At 39.3% G+C, this 20,220-nt stretch overlaps 1 protein-coding gene across 5 annotated transcripts in view; it reads right to left on the bottom strand.

Moving 5' to 3' along the window:
- GREB1L (GREB1 like retinoic acid receptor coactivator) overlaps positions 1–20,220 on the bottom strand; it is a 219,940-nt gene that overhangs the window by 74,219 nt on the left and 125,501 nt on the right. For 3 of the 5 annotated variants that reach the window (XM_050939187.1, XM_050939189.1, XM_050939192.1), the window contains 7 exons: positions 16,947–17,123; positions 16,022–16,144; positions 8,819–8,953; positions 7,492–7,629; positions 7,005–7,124; positions 4,978–5,115; positions 3,080–3,265 (listed from right to left, as the gene is read on the bottom strand). In XM_050939187.1, the coding sequence (XP_050795144.1) occupies positions 3,080–3,265; positions 4,978–5,115; positions 7,005–7,124; positions 7,492–7,629; positions 8,819–8,953; positions 16,022–16,144; positions 16,947–17,123 (1,017 nt within the window). The remainder of the gene's footprint in view (positions 1–3,079; positions 3,266–4,977; positions 5,116–7,004; positions 7,125–7,491; positions 7,630–8,818; positions 8,954–16,021; positions 16,145–16,946; positions 17,124–20,220) is intronic. The other 2 variants (XM_050939191.1, XM_050939190.1) reach the window with 2 other exon arrangements.

Raw genomic sequence — 20,220 nt, 5'->3', positions numbered from 1 at the left:
AGCCCCCGGAAGAGGCTTGTTCCCCAAAGCATTGTGCGTGCCATCTGGCTTCACAATGCAATACAAAAGATTTTCTGATAGCCAGTAATACACCTTTACAAATAAATCAACCACAATGGAAGACCATCCTGGTCCATAAAGAATATTAGTCCAGCCTTTTGTAAATTTCCCAATGGTGAGTTATATCATTTATTACTTATAAAATGGCCTATTTAGGATGTGGTCTTGCAAACATTAATGCATTTGAGTATCTTTACTCAGGTGAGTAGTTTCACTGAAGTCAAGTACTACTTTAACTTCCTTTCTTAGTTGTATCAGTCTTGATCTGCAACTTCCACATCATTTTAGTCCTTTGTCTCCCTAGAAGTCAATGGAACTATTCAAGAAAAGTTTCTTATGCATGTGTTTGTGGGATTGGACCTGTAAAGGTAAAATTACTAGCTGATTGAAGCCCTATATCATAAGTCATTGGGAGAAACATCTGTGCAACTGCCTTTTTATTCCATACTGTATACAAACAACAGAGAGAACTCATAAAGTAACATGAATGAACTTAAACCAGTGCTTTAGTACAAGTTTTCCAAATCAAGAGAAAAACATGTAGAGATTGAAAAAAACAAGGAGTCCAGTAGCACATAAAGACTAACAGATTTATTTGGGCACAAGCTTTTGTGGGTAAAAAACCCACTTCTTCAGATGCAAGATGCAGAGATAATTATTTGGCGGCAGTCATAATGTTTTGCCAGAGTTGCACATATACGCATGTGTACTCTAACAAAACAAGAGATAATTAGGATGACTATAGGACAGATTTTTTTTTTAAACTCATGCGCTAACAAAGTGAAACTGCATAAGCTCCAAAGAACAGGTATAAACCAATTACATTATTTTTGTTTCTCATAACTAAAGGAATAAAAAAAAGACAGGAATTAATGTTTCTATTGTATGCTATTTTCTAAAACACATTTTAAACCAGAGTCAATCCTAGGATGTGGTTCCAAGTGGCATCCAAAGTGTGGGAGCCTCAACAATGATACAATTTCTTACATAGGATCCAAAGAGCATATATGGCAGGTATCTCATGGGGGTAGAGAGAGCGGCTGCAGACTCCCAGTCTGGGAAAAGGTAGAGCAGGATTTTAAAAAAAAAACCAAACACTACAACCAAAACCAACAACTTGGTACCTCCCAGAAAATTCTCAAACTTCATCTAACAGTACATACACAAAGAATTGTAAAGTTTTGGCAGGGAATAAAAGAACCTTTCCCATGAAAAAACTAAGAGAATTTTCTCGAGTCAATTTGCTGAGTCCTTTCTGAGATCACAAGGCATTATGCTGCATTTTCCAAAGTTCTTATCCATGTAGGAGAAAAAGATTAGGAATTAAGTTTCTTTTCTAGCAGGGTCTGCTAGATATTTCAGATGCTCATCCCTGAGGGGTATCGGGACAGTGGATCAACATACAAGCATACAGCTCAAAAAGGGAAAGCCCATGACAACTTCAACCAAATAGTGAGTGGACAATTAAGACTAATAGCCCGTAGAGAGCAGAAGGAAAGCAGACAGGCCACCTATGCAGTGACTGGTGCACTGTTGGACAACAGTGAGAGGATTATATGTGCTGTTGGGGCTATTATGCGAGCTTCCCATTCATAATGGTTAAGGCTAAGATTTTGTCATGGATATTTTTAGTAAAAGTCACAGACAGGTCACAGGTTTCAGTGAATTTTTCTTTATTGCCTGTGACCTGTCTGTGACTTTTACTAAAAATATCCATGACAAAATGGGAAGGGACTGGGCAGCTGCCGTGGGAGTCCCCCTGCCACCTCTGCAGTGGGGAACTGCCAGGGTCCCCCTGCCTCACTGCCGTGGCCTGGGAGCTGCAGGGTACCCCTCCCCACAAGCTGCAGCAGCTGGGAGCTGCGGAGTATCTTTGCTGCACATGGTAGCTGAGAGTTTGGGGGCCTGCTGCCTCAGGCAGCGGGGGTACTTTACAGCTCCCTGTCACTGCAGGAGGCGGCAGGACCCTGCAGCTTCCAGCCACCAGGGCTGAAGTCACGGACATCTTTGGAAGTCACAGAATCCGTGACTTCCGTGACTTCCATGACAAAACCGTAGCCTTAATAATGGTACTGCAACAGCACAGGACAGCACAGTAGCAAACCATATAGTTGCTAGATTTGCTCAAGACAAGTCTACTCCCAATTATGGCATCATCACCACTTGTGAACCGCTGTGAATATAAGTGTGTGTGAATGCATGCCATGTTACATGCATGCTGGGGGAAACATTTATCTAGTGTAGAAAAGGCTATGTGTCCCTATTACAAAATCACCATGCATCTCATTGTGATTGGCAGTCTCTCTTCAAGGGCGACCCAGGACTAAAATGAAAGGGAAGCTGCAGGTCAAGACTGACATAGCTGTGAGAGAAGGCTTACACAGCATTTGCCCACACTATTCTCTATGCCTTTAATATCTTACGTTTATGGTCACTACATTTTACACTAGTGTAGGGAAAGTGTCTATCCACAAAGGGTTAGAAAATCTGCAACTCACTTAATTGTCCTAAATTCTGTCTAGAGCACATATTAAATATATTCAAGAAAACAACAATTTGCTGCATACTAAATAATTTGCTTTAGTTTGCACAACAGAGGTAGTTTTCATGTAAATGTTGCAGTCCCCAAAACAATGGTGACAACGCATCTGGAAGCATCTGTCATGAAATTCTGAATGAAAAAAGGACTGGGAGCCCTTAGAAATGATTGTGAAAACAGAAGGTTTGATTCCCTAAGCAAATGAAATATTTGCAATGCAGAATGATATTTGATTTTCATAAAGGTGACCTTGGTCACAGGGAGGACAGAGAACAATATCACCCTTCAAATTCACCTCCTTTTCAGGCAGATTTACAAAATAGCACTGGCATTGACTCTGGATAGAGAGTAGTCCTCTATTCCAGCTGCAAAATAGACAGAAAACTGGCTACCAGCAAGAGGTAGGACATATTGGAGATGAAGGGAGAAAACAAAAGTCGTAAACAATAAAAACTGGAATGAATATGAGAAATGGCTTACCTAACCGGACAAGATACTGTATTGTTAAAAGAATCATGTTCTCCACACTTAGTAATTGAGAGCCAGTCAACCCCAAAAGATCCAAATCCTTGTTCTCCAGCTGTGGAATCTTGTAGCAATTCACCAGCAAGGGACTTACTACAATATCACCAACATTGCCATAGAAATATGGTAAAGTGCCATAACCTTCAAAAATAACAATAAAAATACTCAAAACAAGCTATTATACAAAATCTTGCAACAGTTATGTTCCCTAACTTCTGTTTAATGCTACATAGCAAAAGATAGGACAACAGTGACCAAACTGACATTATTACTGTTTACAGAAGAAATCAAGTATGCCAATAGTGTATTACGCTATATATGTCAATATCGATTTACCGAAAGCTACTGTGATGGTCTGCCCAGCACCAAGACTGATATTTGTCTTTGAATAAATAATTACTAAGTAATCTGCTCAGTTGTTACCATGACCTTCAAATGCATAAAGCTCATATTACCAATAATTTAGAGTGCAAAATCTGCAGAACTGCAGTACAGAAATCTTAAAAAGCAGCACAAATTGAACAAAATGTGCTTCAGACACTGTTGTACTGTTTTGAGGAACATCTTAAAATCTATATGCAGATAAAAAGTGTTATTTTCATGAATGGTTTAATTAAGAGACATCAATTAATGATAGAATCTTTTTGGTAAGGTTAAGAATGACCAAGATAGAAACAGACTACTTTTTTCTCATGTACATTTTTCAATCCTGGTACATCTGGTACTATACTACCAATAAGACACTTTTCCCCAGGGACACTAACATTGGGCCCACCTGAGGACTGCACTGCCAACTTGTCAGGAGCCTCATCTTTAATAAGGAAATGAAGTTATGGAAATTATAGAACTGTATGCTAAGGCCTAGACTTTCTCTAGGCTGCACTTCCATAAAATAAAAAAATAAAAATTAACTGTAATCCTCACCTTGCAATCTTTATTCACGTAGCTAGTCCCATTAACTCAAGTGGAACCATGTATAAATACCAGTTGTGTCACTAAGGACTTAGAGCAATTTTCCACTACTTAATTTATGATAATTAAATCCAGGGGTCATATGAGTATATATGGTTCCCTAATATGCAGGGTGCTTTATACAAAGGGGTAATATTGCGCTGAATGGAACAATGATGGAAATATCCCTTCAAATAGTGACAACTGACCAATTTGAGTAAAATTTCTTTAATTATTATTATTTTGCAATAACACACCTCAAAGGGACATTTTCACATTAAAAGTCATATTTTTAATGTAACAACAATGTCCTTACACATAGTGTATTACTAACAACACACCTTACACAGGTGAAATATTTTAACATTCTAATTTATATTTTATTATTCATGCTGGCTGCTTACTTTTTCCATTTTTCCTAGTGTAGACATGGGGTGGGGGGAAGCTAGTCCATTTTGATTGGTCAGTTCAACATTAATTTCACTTTCTCTGTTTCAGGCAGTAGCACAGGGCTATAAGGTTTGGCTGTAAACACTGTAGAGGAATGTTTATTTGTCTGGGAAAACTGTTTGAATTGGAAAGTTGTTTTAATTCCAAGGAAATACGTCTATTCTTAGATTTTGTAAAAGGCCTGTTTATACAAAACCTAAATTTAGGGTCTAATCTGATCTGGCAGGACCCTTTTGTATGTCAGGTCTTGGCAAAAATCACCCAACTTATCATAAATATTGCACAATTAACACAAGAGGCTCCTGAAAGTCTTATGAAACACAATCACCTTCTGTTGTACTTACGGGCTGATTACAAAAGTGAATTTCATTACCTCAAAAAACCTCAAATCCCAGGGGGAGCATGCAGTTATTCAAGAGGTACAGTGTTGCTTATCACAATGCAAAGCTTACCTATAAGAATCACTGGTCTGATTCCTGAGTTATTCAGCAGGTTTTCAGGAACAATTACAGTCTCCCCTGCAGGGATGGGTTGAGGCTGTAAAATTCCAGTTAACATGGATTGAGGAACTGGGACTGACAAAAGGGGCTCTATAAAATAAACAAAGAAAAACTTCCATTACCAAAAGGCTCATACTGTGAATTGGCCCTATGAACAAACAACACTCTTGCAAATCACTAACTGCAATAAAATTCAAAATACCTTTGCATTTCCTATTACAGTTTTAAATAATTTAAATTAAGACCCAATATCCTTCCCTGGCCCCAACACTAAAATAAAACTTTTTTCTAACTACTGTATTGTTTCAAGGAGAGAAAAAATCCAGGTTTGAATATGCATCTTGTAACAAAGCCAAGTATGAGGAAAAGTGTTCACAAAGGTCACTTTTCAATGCTACCTGTCAGCACAAAGAAGGAAGAGACCTCACTAACTTTTGACCTATAATATGTAGACCAAAATCTCAAAGCTGTTTGCATTCCACTTTATACCATTATGAAGTTATAGAAAGATGAAAACTACATTTCAGTCATGAAGGAGCAACAGCAGCTTTCAAAACAAGAAAAGAAAGCACAGTGCCCCAGTATTATAATCCGTCAGTATAATACCTACTTCATAGGGATATTATGAGACTTCCTTAAATTGTTCATGATGAATTTTTCAATCCTCTGATGAAAGATGTTAAAGAAATTCAACTGTTTTAACTGTGGGAACTTATCGGTTTCTAGAAGTCTGTTTAATTCAGAACTTTCTCTCTGGGAACAAATGCAACATGGGCGTGCAGTAGATCTATGCAAGTAAACTGGCAACAACAAAAGAGAAGATGGCTTCTGACCACATGCAACTGGTTTGAAAACTTGTTTAAATGACAATTTAAAAATGTTGCTCATGTGTTTTGCCACTAAAAATGTATTCACAGTTACCACAAAAGGACTGAGTGATCGAGCGAGAGGGCATGAGTCTGGGAGTCAAGAGATCAGAGTTCTAACTTTCTGTCTTATCTTCAGCAAGTCATTTAAAGACAAGATCTTCAGAAATGGCTACTGATTTTGAGTGCCCATGTAAACACACAGAGGGCCATGCTTTCAGAGGTGCAGAGCCGCCCTCCACCCACTGACTACCACTGTGGATGCTCAACCTCTCTGAAAGTCAGGCCCAAGGTATCCCAAACTGAAGACCCAGAAATTGAGGCACCCAAAAATCATTGGCAGTTCTAAAAATTGGAGACTTAACTTCTTGTCTCCCTTTTTCTAAAATGGGGGGAAAGGATACTTACTTTCCTTTGCAAAACACGTTGACTGCTTATAGCTGAAAAGTATTATTGTGGTAAGTAGTTATGTGTTTTAAATTGCCACATTAGAATATATAAGTAGTTAATATACCTTTTTATTTAACCCTAACTCTTTTCTCAATATGGATGCCAACATTACATGTTTTTGATGGAGTCCTAAGGATTCTCAATCCCCTCACTTTCAACGCCCTGTATCGTAGTCATCATCCTTTGAGCTAAGGATGACTTGGGATTTTCATCAATGCCATTTTGTTCTGAGTGGCCAAAATTAAGCTATGCAAGACCTTTCCTCCCGTGCAGGAGCAAAGCATCCGCATCATGCTCTACCAGTCTGGGAAGTTACAATCTCAACACATCTATACAAACAATTTTGGAAGCATTGAGTTATGGATGGTTAACCATGTGTTTGTATTACTACTATCCTCATCCTCACTTCTGCCGCTCCCCATTAACTGTCATGTTCATTTTAAATTAGATTGTAAGCTATCTGGGGCAGGGACCATATCATCATACGTGTTTATATAGTGCCTAGCAAAACCGGACGCCAACCCAAGTGAGACCTGAGGTCATTACTTTCAATAGAAGTAATTATATGTCCTGCACAACAGTTCATAGAAGCACTACCATGCCACTGAGCAGGATGAGCAGAAGTTTTAGTCATGAAAATTCACATAATTATTAAAGTTTTACCTGTTCTTGTAAGAGGTCGAATTGTCGGAACAGGTACAACTAAACCAGGAGGTGGGACTGGTGACCCAGGAGACCATCCCCGGTGTCGTTTCTTCGGTGGCCCAGAACTAGACATTGATGCTGAGAAGAAATAAAGGAAAAGATCATTCAAAATACTCTTCTTCCCACATTCCATTTACATTCAGATACACAAACTCTGGACTGGATTTTGACCTCACACTGTTTTTATGTTGGCATAGTTCTACTGAGTTTAGAGTTACTCTCAATTTACATAAGGCCACATTCTGATCTGAGAAACACTAGTATCTATAATGAGGAGTGTATCATAATCATCAACACTCAAGCCAGCAACTCATGACATCTCAAGGGAAGAGTTGTGGAAACAGCTACAGTGGAAAAGAAAACAAAGCTACAGTTTTCAGGCTCAACAGCATATGCAGTAAAAAGAGTTTAAAATAAAATAATAAAAACACAGGTTTTCTTTTACCTTGATCTATCGAAAAACAGCCAGAGCTGGGGGAAGTTGAGTGAGGCATAGGCCGAGAGAATGTAGAGCTCAACACATTATTTCTTCCTCCACTACTGTTTCCATTTGCAACATCACTGTTACGCAGTGTAAGTGGAGCTGAATACAACAAAATACAGAGAGAGAGCAGCTTTAGACAATCTTTAAAACAAAATAAATCATATTTCAGAATGTAAAGCAAGAACAGAACAAGACTGGTGACTGAGTGAACTTTAATCCTGGGGCAACCAGTGGAGAATAACTCAGGCATGGCAGCAAAATTCTGATCTTTAAGTAGGGCTTCTGTATTTTAGAGGGGCAAGGGGAGGAGGAGGAGGGAGGAGACCGAAACAAAACAAAGCCAAAAACACAATAAAATCTAGTATGAATTTTGAAGCATCCTTATCAAAAACTGAAAATGATAAATGTGTTTGTCATTAATTTAGCTTCCAGAGATCTCTGGCCTCTTTATACATCTTTTACCTCACTATTTAGGCTAAAAGTGATGAGTGATACAAATTTTTCAATAGGCAGCATGGAGAGATTTACATTTGGCTTGGTAAATTTTAGATATCTTCTTCTGACTCCTATAATTTTTTGAATGTTTACCACAGAGTTACATCATATTAATAGGCAGTGAGGGTGGGAACAATTTAATTTAAAGTTACATAATTCTGCAATAAAAGGAGGCCTTACTTTACCTCCACAGTCCTATCTTCAACTACAGTCACCCAACAGGACATCATAATCCTGCACAAGTGTCTTAAAATTGGCAATTCTCAAATTTGGAACCAGTATTAATACATAGTTTATAGGCCTGATTACTGATTTCATTGTCCAAATGAGGTGTCTAGACATCCCATTGTTATTAAGGATTCACAATTCAAGCAATGAAAGAGTACTAACACTAGCCCTCCTTTAAAAGGAAGGTAAATTTCATGAAACATCTCTGAAGAGGCTACATAAAGTTATTCATGGAGAACAACACATAGACAGGTTAGGATTCTTACCTCTTTGACTGAGAGCTATTTAAAGGTGCCATGTCATGCAAGGTTGACTCCATGGGGTTGCTGTCTGTGTTATGGAGCTCAGCCAGGGAAATAATTGGTCCCCTTTAAAGTACAGTGACCAAACTGTCAAGTTTGAGAACCAGCACACTATTGAGGGTGGGGATACGATGACAGTGCAAGATGTGCATGCACAGAGTATTGAAGTGGTGCACACAAGTTTGAGGGTATGGATAACATGTACCCACTACTAGACAGACCGCTCATTACCCCACTTGGCTTTCTGTAAAGTATGTTATTACCTGTGGCAAATGTCTTTCCTGCAAGCTGCACAGACAAAGCCAGTGGTTTCACTACGTTCTTGTTCCGGGATAGGTCTTGAGTTCCACTTATATTAACAGCAGAAGATGATTTTGCTGGACTGAATACTGAGGAGTCTGACAAAAAAATTGTTTGATTAAATAACTATTTGAAAATATCTACGGATATATCTGTATACCGATGAGAATTCATCATATATGGACTTATCTTACAAATAACTAGTACTACCTTAAACTTATATACGGTTTTTCATCCAATGATAGAAAGCAAGAAAGCGAGAGTGAAAACAAGTGATGAAAGCAACAGAGAAAGCCAGAGCGTTGAAATTTTGTTTATCACATTAGCAAAGAGCAAACAGTTAATAATTTGACATATATGGATGATCTGATACTATATGGACTGTCACAAAAGAAGATACAGCAATTGATGACACATGAGGAAACATTTGATGAACATATAAAGCTACAGGTTGGCTTGACTAAATGTGTGCTGACATCTGTAAAGAGGACAAAATGGGTACAAGTTAACGAAGGTACTATCCAAGATCTCTCGCAGCATGATCCCTATGAACAAAGTGAGGAAAGGATACTACAGATGAATAAGAACTAATCTAAGAACAAAACTCAACTTGAAGAATTTGATAAAAGCCATTAATATGTGGGCAATACCAGCAGTATGATAAGCTGCCAGAATGATCAAATGGAATCAAGAAAAGAAAAAATTTAACATCCAAACAAAAAAGCTCCTATGGATGCAGAGTGATGAACATCAGTCAAGACATGGGCAGGATGTACGTTCAATGATGTGATAATGGAAAAAGGGTTGCTATGTGTGGAGGAGGAAAGTGACAATGAATGACAACATCAAAATATATGACGAGTCAGTAACAGTAAAAGATCATCTGGTCATGATAATAAGCCGTGGCTAAGTGTACATCTCAATCCAAGAAAGAAAGGAGAAAGCAAATTGTCAAAGAATGACTTGGAAGATTTACATAGCAATCATTGCATGGACAGTGGCAGAGAACATTCAAATCCGCTAGCAATAGAAGATCTACAAGCCATGAATTTGTTAAAGGATACCTCAAAAGAGAGACAAAGAAATCTCATTATGAGCACACGAGCGCAGGCCTTAAGGCTTAATTATGTTTTAAACAAAACTGACCAACAGAACTGCACACTGAACTGCAGAATATGTTCAGAAAAGGAAAAGATGGTATAGCATGTGCTGAGTGTCTGCAGGAGCCTGGCTGCGAGAGAATATATGAACAAACACAATGAGGTCACCAAGTGTCTGCACTGGAAGCTTTGTGGCAAGTATGGAATTAAACAAACCATGTGGTATTATGACCGTCGAATCAAAAGTGCTCTAGAGAATAAAGAAGCTAAGGTTTTATGGGATCTGGCAATTGTCACAAACCGAACAGTGCAGGAAAACAGGCTGGACGTAGCTGTAGAAAAGACGACAAGCAAGACCATGTTAATTGATATTGCCATACCAGAAGACAGAAATATAAAAAAGAAACAAGAAGAGAAGATGCAAAGTATTAAGAACTGAGTCACAAAGTGGAACAATTATGGAAAACTAGATGATCCCAGCAATTATTGGAGCACTTGGAATGGTCCCTAAGGGCATGAATGAGTACTCAAGAATGCATTAGTAGCGCAAGACATCACAACCAGTGCTTTTAGGCACTGTGAGAATTTTAAAGGAAGTTAAAAGAGGACTATATTTTTAGCACCTAAAATACAGGAATTCTGTGGAAGGTTTAACAAAACTCTTGACTACCCAAACATACAAAGTTGGATCATGGTCAGGATTTATATGAGAGTCATGGTAAATTTTAGACAGTATCTTTCTCCTTTTTATGCTTACAGATCTTGTATGTTGTGAAGGCTATTTGCATAAAATAAAATCCCCATGATGTAACATCGAGGGATGATGATACTACTACCACTAAAAACAACTCTTCCTCATGCTTAACACTTACACAACCTACACAGCATTTTTCACATTAAAAATGCTTTTCAAATATTATCTAACTGTTCTTCACAATAGCTCAATGGGATAGGCAAGTAAACATGATTGTCCCATTTTATAAACAGGGAAGCTGAAGCACAGAGGTTAAGTGTCTTCCCCACAGCAACAGAAAGAGTCTGTATCAGAACCGGAATCAGAATTCAAGGGTTCCTCTTCCATGTCTTACGCTCAAATTACTAGAACACACTTCCCTCATAGCACTTCACAAAGGTGGAGGAGTATTACTATTCCCATTTTATAGGTGGGGAAACCGTAGAACAGAGAGTTTAAATGAATTGCCCAAGATTATATAACAAATCAGCAGCCGAATCAGGAGCAGAACCCAGATCTCCAGACTTCAAGACCCCTGCTCTAACCATTAGACATTTAATACCTGCAACTTTATTCAGATCAAATTCTACACTTTGGACACAGGCAGCTCTAAATTCTTACAGCATAAGGATGAACTTTTCTGAAAGAATGTTAACTGGATTTCACTGGATAAATTAATCTGTAAAAAGTAAGCAGTTTATGCTAGGTTCCACCTACACGTCTCCATACTCAAACAGAAAGAAAACAGAAGGCAAAGACATTACCAACCTGATCTGCCAAATTGATATACCTTGAAACACACCACTCGGGGAACAATGGGAGGAGGAGAGGGACTATTTTGCCAGCTGGAATAATCAAGGTTGAGAACGGTCACAGGATCTCTGACTCCACTCCAGCAGAATGACTTGTCCCATTTTCACAGGAAATATGCCAAATGGCTGACCAATTAGCACAAGGTCAGAGGCTCTTGTGAAACCTGATAGTCTATTATTAAACACACTGCAGCAAATGTATCTGCCAATGCCTCCTTCAAGTGGGCAGTGTAGAAGCATATGGAAGTTGTGTGTCTCTAATTAATATTAATATATGTATAGTCTATAACCTATATACACACACAATTGTGGATTTGTGTGTATTTTCATATGCACTCACAAAAAACCACAAAAGTGTATTGTATAAAGGGCTGGCAGCAATGCCCATTAAGGTTACCCTACACTTCCCATTTTAATATCCTATAGTCAGTTGCTTATAAACTTTATAAAACTCACTGCTTGGGTTGAAATTTTCCATGCTAGGTGTCTGCTTCTGGCTGAATGGTTTTGGAAACTTTCAGCAAAAACAGTTCAGCCATTTCCAAGAACAAAACCAGGGGAAAATACATTTTTCCCATATTAAAATAAATTCCGGAGACCTTTTCTCTGCAAAGCGCTAGCACCCCAATGCTTTGAAGAAATGTTTTGAAATTTGGCAGGAGAGTGTCCTTTGTCAAGGATGTGCCTTTTGCCATCCCTATGACAATCTTCCCAAATTTGGCCCCGTTATACCTGTATGAAAAACTGCAGTTCGCACAAGCTTATTAGAGACTTCTTGAATATTTGCACCTAAAATCTCCAAAATTCTAACCTCTCTGAGCATGCTCCATCCCCTCCCAACTCCTAGTGCTGACTGGATCTACGCAAGTACCATCCCCACAGAGCGTGCATGCTCTATCCACTCATAGCTCATCCATGGTGACAGGATGGTCCATGCACTATCTCCACAGAGTGACTGAAAATTGTCCAGGATCAGGCTACAGGGGCTCATTAGGACTTTCCCTGTAACGGCTGCTATGAAGTACTGTAGGCCAGGGTAGGCTGGGCTGGGCACTGCAGCTGAAAGCAAGGAGCTTATCTATCCTGTCTGCTCCATGACAACCCAGGCAGCATGGAGGAGGAAGCCATCTGCTTTTAATGCAGAGAGGGCAAAAGATGGACTGGAGGGAAGGGAGAGAAGTAGACAGGCAAGGAGTCTGATGAGACTGGGACTGGAAGGGTTGGAGAGAAACAGAGACTAGGAATTAGAGCGGGAGACTGAGGCTGGCTAGACTAGGAGATTGGTACTGGGCACCAGGGGAGGAGAGGCTGGGACTGGTTGGGCAAGAAGACTGAACTGAAAGTCGATCGAGGCAGGTAGTAAGAATGGGGGAAAACACAGATCTGATAAGGAGCTGGGGAGAAGGACTAGGAACCAATGGTGCGGGGAGAAGAGACAGAGCTGGCAAGGAGTTGGGGTGTAGTGGGAGAACTAGAACTGGCTGGGCAAAGACTCTGGGACAAGAAGAGAGAATGGAGGGGGAGCCAGACTGGATGAGGAGCAAGACTAGGATTAAGATGATCACATACTGATTTTCCCACAAGACTCTTGCCTCACTAAATACACAGGGTGGACCTGCTCTGGGGATGAATCAGGGCTGTGTAGTGAAAAGAGGCTGTTTTCTATAGAACTCCTGTCTCATTTGTTGTAGAAGTTTGAAGGTGCATAATGAACGAGGAAGAGGACTATAAGCGAAAGGAAGGTCTCATGGAACACTGCCCTGGAGAACTGGATTCGGATTCAGAGACTCTATCCATGTCTCTGCAACAGGGTCCCTATGTGATGTTAGGCAAGTCACTTAATCCAAACTTCTCACAGGAGGTAGCTAATTGTGCATTCCTTATTTTCTGTGTGCCCAACTTCAGACTGTAGGGCTTGATCTGCAGAAGTGCTGAGCACTCATACCTACAAATGAAGTCAATGGAAGCAATGCTTCACTACATATAGTGCTACATAATACTAAGTACTGTGAAAAAATCAGGTCCTATATATCTCAAATTCAAATTTGACCATAGCCTCTCTGTGCCTCAGCTGTCCGTCTGTAAATTGGGGATAATACCACCTCTTCATGTCACAAGGGTTTTGTTGAGACAAATTAATTAATATTTGTGAAGCACTTGGATATTCTTGTGATGGTCACCACAGATAATTTCCTATGAGGAAATGAATAATTCTATATCCTCAGAGATGAGTTTGAATAGTGTGCAGTCAATAAGGTCTGGGGCCACATAGTGAACAATGAGGAGAAAAAAAAAATGGATAGCTACTCATTGAGCTCAGTCCAGCCTATACACTCAGTGAGGAAGTGGTCCTGTGGAAAAAACAGTATGTGATCATGTAATTTAAAGGCTTATCATAATTAATCTTTGAAGAATTACATTTTTATTGGTAAATGGCAGTAAATGTCAATTTCCCCATGTACACACAAATCAGTGAAAAGGTATTTCCATGGATAATAATCAAAATATACACACAGGTAAAGAAAGAAAAATGTTGCTTGAGAACTTGTTAGAGTTTGATTTAAGGATATTTGACATATGATTTTGACAATTTGTGTATTAACAGTTATAAAGCTTTAAGTTTTTGAATCTCAAGGTCTCCTGTCATGAAATAATTATTGCTTGACCCTCTCCATAATTTTCCACAACTCTGAAAATTTAAATGGGTAAAAACTGAAAAAATGCTTACAAATAAGCATTGATATGATGTCAAAAATATAAAAATATACAATTTCATTTATTGTAATCATAATGCACACAACAGGACCATACTAAGGTTGCACAGGCAACCTCAACTCAGGCATTTCCTACCTTTGACATGCTTGACTTTGCAACCTTAATCTTCCTTTAACCTGTGTATATAGCTATTTGTATAATAGTTATATAACTTCTAAGGTAGCTAGGGCCTTGTACTTGAGTACTTCCCTCTGTCTAGCTTTGTAACTAATGTCCATACCTTAGGAAAGAAAAATGGTGATAAAATGAACATAATTTCAGAAAGCAACCTAGTTTCAGTACACCTACCTGAAAGCAACAGACAAAGCTAGTTCACCTCAGTGTCTGACTAGCTATGGAGACTTCCAGGGAGAAACCTGAACTTTCATCACAGGTGGTTTGCAACAGTACTTATACACTACAAACAAATATGGTGGGGCTTTTTCCCCCTTGTCAAGTGGAATTTGTATTTTGAATGTGGCACTATCTTCACTGGAAAGTAACAATGGTAGGAGATAAAAAGGGTTTGATAACTGTGACCTGAGAGAACAAATAGTGATACAAAAGGACAAGCAGAAAGAAAATCATGGTGAGTTGATAAGGAGAAAGCAGTCTATAAAAGGTGTATCTATTAACTTGTCAGCTGCAACCCAGACAAAGCTGTGTAAATATTAGATTACTTGTTATGCCAAATAAAATGAGATTCTCATGTGCCTGCACATTTTTCATGCAAGGACCTGGTGGCCAGGACACCACAACATTCTCATTCCAGATTAGAAATATAGTCTCCTAAACAGGAATAAACCCAACATCTCAGTCAAAGTGTCCCTGAACACACTGACTAATATTTGCAACACCAATGGGAATGCTAATGTTCAATTTTTATTGTTCATTTATTTTCAGAAACCCTGGAAAGCAAAAGAATTATTGAAACAAGCTTTTGGGGTTTTTTTTTTAATTTTGCGTGGTCTAAAATATATGTGGCCAATTAAAATTCCTGGATAACTCAGATTTTTAGACATGACAAATCCTGTTCTGTTTTTACTTCATTCAGAGACAGCAGAGATGTGCACTCCATTCAATTATAGCTCATCTGAATAAAAGCCTCATGTTTCCAAAAGCTATCAAATAAACAAAAGCACATGAACTGCAACAGATAAATCAACTTCAAAAATGCAACAACCTACAAAGCACACCAAAGAAAAATCACCTTTTGAGTTCAGAAGGAAAGCCCTTCTAGGTGAGTCTGTTATGGTTATTAGCCAATTTCTTTATTTCTACTTAAATCAGTGTACAACTCCAAGAGGTAATAATTTCAAAGATTTGGCAATACGGCTATGATGTGTCTTAGCTCACTTAGCAAATCACTGCTGTTTATCATTACTTTTACCACACTTCAGTAGTGGGAGTCAAACATCAAAAACAGAAGGCTACTTTTTCTCCATTGAGGAAAAAGATGTCAATTCAAGGTACCCATTCTGTTAAGGATGCTCACCACAAGCGAGTATTTTACAACATCTGGGACATCAGTAAAAAAGATAACTAATCAAATTGATTAAAAAAATTAACACTTTTCAATCTACTATTAAGAGCTAAACTTATCCCCGTCTCATCTGCTCCTTAATATTCACAGTATAAATTTTGAAATATGTTTTCTATCTTTATTGATACATGCTAAAAATCTACTTTGCAATCCCATGGAACATGTGAGGTACTTTACCACCCCCAGTGGTCATTTCTATAGCATACAGCACTTTCAGCCCCTACCTGTCTGAGTGAACCCTGATTTGTATCCATTAGCTCTTCCACTCTCTGGGGTCGTGGATGGTGACACTGAAGAATTTGGTTTAGCAGAATGGCTAGCAGCAGATGATTGTCTGCTTCTACATTCTGGAAGTGAAGCAGCTACAGTACATATTAACAAGGCCTGGCTTTCAGTGCAACAATTTACTGCAATGGTGTTAAACATTGACAAATGTAAAAGCACATACAGTATGACATGCAACAAACAGAAAAGTTCAGCTAAAACATCTCCCAGGATTCAACCAACTTAATTTAAGTATTTAGTTACAAAAACCTCCCCCATTACATTCATAACAAGGGGCCCTCAACTTAAAGTTGAAGATATTCACTCAAGGTGCACCCAGGGTGCAAAACAAGATAACAAAACCTGAGTACACGTGATCCCTCTTTCCATTCCCTGGAGATCAGTGTCCCCAACTTTTATCTTAGAGTGCACTTTGTGGAATTAGTTTTTCTAAGGGTGCTAGCATGAATTTGTAAGTGATTAGATCAGCAGAGCAGTCCAGGAACTACACCCAGAGAATAGGCTGAGAGCCACTTTGCCATACCCCGGAAGGAAACACCCAGACATAGGAAGGGTTATCAGGCTGATGGACCACTTTATTTCCACGGAAGGGGGGATTTGAGGCCTCCTCTGGGGATGTGGTGGGGAAGGGATAGAAGAGAAATGGGTGGGAAACTCTCTTTTTACCTAAATCTTTAGCCTCTTGGGTGAAATCCTGGCTGCACTGAAAGCAGTGAGAGTTTTGCAATTCAGTTCAATGAGGCCAGGATTTCGCCCCCTAGCTTTTTAAATACTTAAACCCAAAACTTTTAAGGCTCACCCAACACTACATAAAAATGTTCTAAAATCTGTAAGTATGCTTCTAGCAAATGGGTGATTTTTTACCTTTCCAGCAGATAAGGGGTCCCTTTGACAGTACACCTTGGGAGCTTCTTACTAGGTAGTACTTTAAGTGCTTCTGCTTCTTTGGCTGAGTGGTTAGTTTCAGGTTAATGTGGTTGGAAAATTCCGTGAAGTATCGAAATCCCCTTTCTCCACAGCCTATACAATTCCCAGAAAACCCTGGAAGAAAGGGGAGAGGAAAAAGATACACAAACAAAATAAATGCTTTTTGACATATATTGGGAATTAGGCCATTTTAGCCTTACCTGAATCTACTAACTCATTCATACGCTCATTCAGACATCTATTGTAAGCTTCACACACAGCACATGAATGACAGGAAGACAGACAGACAGAGACAGAGACAACAGAGACAGACTTTTGCTGCCTCAGCACTTTGTCTGAAAATGCTTTCTCTCCAGCTGTTACTAATTTAGGCCCAAAAGCTATCCCCAAATCTTCCACACAGTTCCTCAGAAGGGAGCAAATTTTCAGAAGAAAGCATGATAGGTACATGAAGACCGAGAAAGTGATTACACAGGGTAATCCAACCCCTCCATGTTGGTACCTTTCACCGCTACCCCTAGCACATAGTGGAGGATCAGCTCCAAGAAGCATGCTTCCTTTTTCAAAACTGTGACTGATCCACAATATTCTGTATAAAATTAATGCTGCCTAAAGCAGCCTTAACCCCCAGGGCACTCTGAAATTCCCCTTTGGTCTTCCTGAAGAGGAAGTCTTCAAAATGTGGTTGGGTGGGGGTGGGGCGGAGGGGTGCGCACTAAGTAATATCTTTGCATTATTAAGTTCTCAAATGTAAAAATGTAACACATGGCCTGGTTATTTTCTCATGACTTATGATTTTCCCCCTTATTAGGGTCTTAAAAGGGCACAAATAAGAAATGACTTACTCCAAATTCCTTAGTTCTACTGAGATAGAAATTCAGAGCTTTTATTAAATTTAATAAATTAGGGATACAGTCAAAAACTGGGCAGAAGCCCATTTGATCATAGAGAAACTAAATTATTTTGTGGAGAGAGCTGAATTACACGTTTGAACTAGGATTTGTATGGTACGACTACAGAATTAGGGTTATGTAATTTTCACTGAGGCCAATGAGAAATGTGCACAAGTAGAATTGGCTTCTGAGTAAGGGATGAGGAAGGCTAACAGTTTATTCCTAACCATAATGCCTTGCATTTGGCTTTATTAAAACACGTTTGAATAAGCCCAGTTTACCAATCAAGATTGTTCTGTACAACTGACATGTCATTATTATTTGCCAATCCACTAATTTTTGCATCACTTGCAGATTTTACCATCAACACTGATAAAGATATTGAAGAGCATGGGGCCAAGAACAGGTCCCTGTAAACAGGGCCGACTCTAGCCATTTCGCCACCCCAAGCACAGCGGCACGCCGCGGGGGGCACTTTGCCGCACGCCAGTCCCGCAGCTCAGGTGGATCTCCCGCAGGCATCCCTGTGGAGGGTCCGCCGGTCCCGCAGCTCCAGTGGACCTCCCGCAGGGGTTCCTGCGAATGCTCCACTGGAGCCGCGAGACCGGTGGACCCTAAGCAGGGACACCTGTGGGAGGTCCACTGGAGCCACCTGCTGCCCTTCCGACAACCGGCAGAGAGCTCCCCACGGCATGCTGCTCCAAGCACGTGCTTGGCGGGCTGGGGCCTGGAGCCGGCCCTGCCTGTAAACAGAGGTGCTGTAACTAGGGGTGCTGGGAGCGTGGCTGCACCCCCTGCCTTGAAGTGGTTTCCATTATATACAGGATTTACAATTTGATTCAATGGCTCTCAGCACTTCCACTATACAAATTGTTCCAGCACCTTGGCCTGTAAGACTCCATTAGAAACACTTCTATTTGATGATGATTCCCCATTAATTACTTTTTGAGAGCTATCTATCCATTTAATAGATGCTACACTGATTTTTGCATAATGAAAATTTTTAAAATCAGTGTCATGAGATACAATGTCAAATGCCTTACAGATGTCCAAGTCAACAGTTAAGTTTATCAGTCAAACTTGTAATCTCATCAAAAAACAATATCCAGTTTCTTTGACAAGACCTATTTTCCATAAAACCATGTTGATTGGCATTAAATTATATTGCCATCTTTTAATTCTTTACTGATTACTTTCCATGATTTTGCCCAGTCAAGCTAACTTGCCTATTAGTTACCTGGATCATCCTATTTACCTTTCTAAATACTGCACAATATTATTACTTCTTTTTCCCAGTGTTCCATGATTTATTAAAAAAAAAAGTCAACAACAGGGCCTCAGAGAGCTCCTGAGACAATTATTTTAAACCTCTTGTGTATATTATTACCATGTCTCATAGACTTTTAATTTTTAATGTTAGTAACTCACTGGCAGAACAGAGATGAGTTGCTGGCTCATTAACAAATATGAGATGATAAGCAAGAAGAGGCTAAACTATGACAGTAGGGTCTTAAAAGGAAAGACAAGTAATTTGTAACATGGAAGTGGAAAAGGCAGAGCCAGAGGAGGGATACAATGGGGGAAAAGGGCAGGTAGGATGATGTGATTGGACTGATGAGCCAAGATGATGATATTGGCAGTAACATTCTGAATGGATTACAGGTGAACAGTTTGGCATTTGTCAAGGACAAAAACAAGGAAGCTGCAATAGTTAGGATGTTAGATAATGATGATGGCCTGGACCAGAGTTTTAGCTAAATAAATCCGTTAAAGCTTTAGTGCAATTTCTTGTCTATTGGAAAGTCCACCTCAATGTATTCCAGGCACCAGAGCAATGGGGAAGAGAGAGAGGAGATTCAAGGTAGCGATTGATGGTGCCAAAAAACCAACAACCCTACGTCATTTTTTATTGGTCTGTTTACCCAGCAGTCATAAGCCAAGTGGGCAAGGCAGGTGTGCAGACGTGCATTTCCAATTACCAAGAAACATTACTGTGTTAATTAATCTTTTAAGTATTATAAATATAATCTGTGTCTACTTATTCATATTTCTTATTCATGAAATGAAATTTTTACTCACTGAATGGAGGTTAAAAATTGACTACGTTTCACATTTATGTCCCAGAGCTGCAACAGACTTCGTGCAGGTGGACTCCTATACCTATGTAGAGCCCCACACAATTAATTGCAGGACCAGAGCCTTATTTTGAACTGCTTTTCAAAGAAGTTCAGTTATAGATTTAGTTTCAGAAATACAGAACTCTCTTCAACATAGTACTAAGAAAAATTCATTTCTTGAGTCATCTTAGTATAACTTTA

Source organism: Gopherus flavomarginatus, chromosome 2 (assembly GCF_025201925.1).
Source record: "Gopherus flavomarginatus isolate rGopFla2 chromosome 2, rGopFla2.mat.asm, whole genome shotgun sequence".
In the NCBI taxonomy this organism is placed as follows: domain Eukaryota; kingdom Metazoa; phylum Chordata; order Testudines; family Testudinidae; genus Gopherus; species Gopherus flavomarginatus.
This window is presented reverse-complemented; position numbering and strand designations above follow the sequence as displayed.